Source organism: Protomyctophum parallelum (assembly GCF_964188405.1).
Source record: "Protomyctophum parallelum genome assembly, chromosome: 10".
NCBI lineage: Eukaryota > Metazoa > Chordata > Actinopteri > Myctophiformes > Myctophidae > Protomyctophum > Protomyctophum parallelum.
In genome coordinates this window covers 31,830,286-31,834,732 of record NC_139704.1, presented here as the reverse complement: position 1 = coordinate 31,834,732, position 4,447 = coordinate 31,830,286, and the positions used below count along the sequence as shown (strand labels likewise).

General features: G+C 40.5%; 1 protein-coding gene across 1 annotated transcript in view; it reads left to right on the top strand.

Moving 5' to 3' along the window:
* Window positions 1-3,483, top strand: part of pcca (propionyl-CoA carboxylase subunit alpha) — a 30,444-nt gene extending 26,961 nt beyond the window's left edge. Inside the window, exons 22-23 of the mRNA XM_083774611.1 lie at window positions 149-226; window positions 1,816-3,483. Coding sequence (XP_083630737.1) covers window positions 149-226; window positions 1,816-1,884 — 147 coding nt within the window. The 3' untranslated portion in view covers window positions 1,885-3,483. The remainder of the gene's footprint in view (window positions 1-148; window positions 227-1,815) is intronic.
* Window positions 3,484-4,447: the final 964 nt, after the last annotated feature.

The window sequence follows — 4,447 nt, the reverse complement described above, 5'->3', positions numbered from 1 at the left end:
TGTATTCTAAATGACTGCATTTTCTGGCGTTAACTCCTGGTAAATAAACACACGTATATATATATAAAAAAAGTAAAATGTTACATATAACAACTTCATAATAACCCCCACCTTTCTCTCTCTCTCTTTCTCACACACGCGCACGCAGGTTGCAGAGGGTCAGGAGATTTGTGTGATTGAAGCCATGAAGATGCAGAACAGTATGACTGCTGCCAAGACAGCTAAGGTATTCATCTACTACTGTTTATTGCTGTTGGGGGGTGGGGGAAACGTAACTTCATCTGTCTTGAAAAAGTAGCCATTGTTTATTATGCTCACAAGTGAGCTTGTAGATATTTTCAGCAGCAAGATTTGGTGTAGAGGGAAATACTGGTGTGGTAATGTATAATCTCTGCTGTGTCCCTTACGGCAGTGGTTCCCAACCACTGGTACTAGTTCCACTAGTGTGGTACCACTAGTACCACTAGGGGTACTAGTACCACTAGTGGTACTAGTACACTAGTACCACTAGTGGTACTTGAGCCGCTCTCTGGTGATACTGGTGAGTAGAAAGAAGAAGACAAAAGTGGAATGAAATGTTCATATTAGGGAGTTCTTCTGACCAGCGCAATTGGTTGAAGGCTCTCCAGCTAAGCTGAAATCAGCATGACGGCACAACTCGCCGTTACTAGAAGATTTGAGGACGCATTAATCACATTAGAAATATTATCAGGTGTGCTGATTGGACAGAGTTTCGTCAGAGCAGCAGCAACATTGGCTTAGGAATGGAACAAAAACAAAACCATTACATTTTCCCCCTGAATAGGATGGGGCAGGTCTACACTCCTGTATTTTAACATCAGTTATTATGGTGGTACTTGGAGAGCCAAATACTTTCTGAGGTGGTACTTATAGGCCTAAAGGTTGAAAACCACTGCTTTACGGTATGCATTCTAGTCAAAGAGTGTATTCAAAGATAAACACCGCATATATTATACAGTATAATCTTTATAACCTTTCAGTTTATATAATAAAACAACTGTAACCACATGAACCCTTGCATCCCAATTCTTGGCATGTCATAATAAGCAAACATTCGTCATTTTTGGAAAAAATATATTTGGTGTAGAGGGGAAAAAAGGACGGACCATGTGAGGGCCCCCAGTCTGCGTAGCATTTCAGGTTTTTAATGCAGTATCATATTTGTGTATAATTACATGACAATGTGGGCCCGAGTGGCTGGTGTAGCCGCCTGGGTATCGGGTTCGACTGCTGATCCCGCTGCCTACTACTACTACTGTATACCTATCATTAACCCATTTACCATTCTGCAAAATGTTTCTATGTGTCAGTGGTTCTCAAACATCTTCATGTCAAGGACTCCCAGAAGCAAAGATATGAGTTAAAAGCGTTTACTGGGAAAGAATATATAATATATATTATATTTATATATATTTTATATATAAAGAAAATAGCATATCTACAAGCTTGTAGATCTGCTATTTTTCAACAGCTTTAAGTTAAAAAATAACGGTTAACGTGGTTTAAACCCATTTTGATGTTAGCATCATGTTATGCTTTAGCTATTGAAAAATAGCAGATCTACAAGCTCAGAGCTTGTAGGTCTGCTATTTTTGAAAAATCTAAGAACGACTGACATTTTTAGAATCTGATCTCAGGCCTAAATGGGTTAAACGCAAAAGCGCACAGATTCCCGTCCAAAATGGGTTGTGTGTGTGTGTATGTGTGTGTGTGCGTGTGCGTGTGCGTGTGCGTGTGCGTGTGCGTGTGCGTGTGCGTGTGTGTGTGTGTGTGTGTGTGTGTGTGTGTGTGCAGGTGAAGAGTGTCCACTGTACACCAGGGGAGACGGTGGGAGAGGGAGACCTCTTGGTTGAACTAGAATAAACCCAAGTTCTGACGACACCATGTTGGCGATGTTCACAACTGGCTACTTCCTGACGGGATACATAGATACACAACAAGACAGGATGAACACCCGTGAAGAAGGAACATTCCCTCTGTCTGTTCTTTTTGTTTCCTTTTCTTCTTTTTCCCCCACATTTTGTAGGGATTTTTTTGTGTGAAGGTGGCTTCTTTGACCAAGTGGTTTAACTCTTAGACCAAGGGCCGATTCATACTCCTATTTTACCGCTGTTTCGGCGCTGTAGTGCCGAAATGATTTCGGCTCGTCAGAAATTTTCAGTAGCACCGAAGAGCCGACTTTAGCACGGTACCCGCCCCCCCCGAACCTCAAATGACGTCAAATTGTAGGCTCTACAGCGCCGAACCGACTTTTATTCGGCTCTAAAATAGGAGTATGAATCGGCCCCAACTGTGTTGACATTTCTTATGTTTCCCAAGCCCTTGGCAATCATGAATGTGTAGTGTAGACACCTGCTCTGTTTATAGTGCTGCACCAACACTAAAACAGCACATGACCAGGGGTTGATGCGAATGGTTGCCCCCCGAATTGGCGCAGGGCAAGTACAAGATTATATGAGCAAACCTGTAACGTCTACACCAGTGCAACTCAATAACTTGCACAGAAAAGAGCTTATTGAAGACTCTGCCCTGGCACATTAGGTATATGCACGTACCAACCACTACTCACACTTCAGCCCACAAACAAGACATCTCTGCTGGGCATGCTCTTTGGCATTATGCCTCTATTCCTTCCTCTATTACATATTCAGGCAGGTGGGGTTTTGGTTTTGTAGGGACTGGGAACCTTTTGTTCACTTTTCAAACAATATGAGATATTATCGGTATATTATCTGGGCAACTTCAACTGAGCAATTATGTTTCACTCATATTTAAATTTTAAATTTTTGGGGCATGTAGGACATGACCTGCTGTACTTGCTAGATGGCCAAGTGCTTTTGAAATATTAGTGTCTGTCAACCTCTGGACCATTGTCACTTTTTAGAATATCGTACTGTATCAGTGCAGAGAAGTGCGAAAGTCCACACTTCGGTCAAAGGGGAGATTTGGAGATTAGGCTACTTTTCCTTTATTGAGCCTTACATGTTTGGGTTCAGCTGTTGAGTGTCTGTCTGTCTGTCTTTGTGATGTGCTGAGAGATTTTTGGATTGGACAAGAGTTTGGCGAAATTGTGATTGGTCAAGTGATTACCTGGTTATTGGAAAGGCTTGTCAATTTCACTGATGTTACTTTGCTGTGTTAAATACTGTAGATAGTAATATAGATGTATAAATATGACTTGAAATTACTCTAAATTCAGAAAATCAAATACCTCTATGCATTTAATACCTGTTTGCATTTAAACCGATTCTTAACAGAATACATACAATGTACATGTTTGTATGATTTTTATTTGATTTGGATCCTTCAATGTCACTGTCTACCCAACACGTCATGAGATCCTGTCATTTTTGTGTAGTATACTCATATTCATAGCTGCACAGACAGCAGGGCTACCTGGAGGCCTTTGTTAAAGACCTTAGCATAAGCCAAGGGACAAATAAAGCGATTCCGTTTCTTTTCCTACCATTTCATGTTCAAATACCTTTGGAGGGTGTGCCTGTTAGCATTGTAATTGTCTTCATTCTTCACTCTCCCATGGTATTTCTTTGTGTAAAAATAATCTAGTTTTTTCATTTCCAGCATTTTCATCTGGGGACAAAATCAAAAATGTGTGTGGTGTGTGTGTGTGTGTGTGTGTGTGTGTGTGTGTGTGTGTGTGTGTGTGTGTGTGTGTGTGTGTGTGTGTGTGTGTGTGTGTGTGTGTGTGTGTGTGTGTGTGTGTGTGTGTGTGTGTGTGTGTGTGTGTGTGTGTGTGTGTGTGTGTGTGTGTGTGTGTGTGTGTGTGTGTGTGTCATAAAAATACAATAAACCTGATCTTGCCATTTTGGCAGACATACATACAGTACACACTTTGACACTTATTACTTACCATATTTGATTTTTGTCCCCAGATGAAAATGCTGGGGGGAAAACAGCCTAGATTATTATTTTTTATCATGAAGAAAGGCTATTCTTTTAACATCTAATCCCCCCTTAATATTACTTACTGTATGCTTATTTTGAGGAGTACAAATTGTTTCTTTCACAATTTTCAATTGTTTTTTATAAAGAATTCAGAACAATAATAAAAATCCTGGCAACAAAGCCTGATGACAAATTTGTATTCATCAGAAATCGGAGTTTTAGCGAGGAACAGTTGAATGAGAAAAAAAACATTTGTATGGATGAACCTGGGACGTATCCTCAGTGATGTATCCCAAGGTCATCTGCGCCTGCTTCCTGCACTAAAAACAGGTCGGTGACCCAACTGTGGAGACACATGCTGGAACTTTTTACTTTGAAATGTTTTATAGTTTCTGAGTTATTTAATACATACATTCTCAATGGCAATAGCACAAACTTTGGCACCACGTTTAACAAAAGAAAAAACATTTTTTTGACATGGGTTTGCGGCATGAACAAACACTACCGAATTTGGTGACCA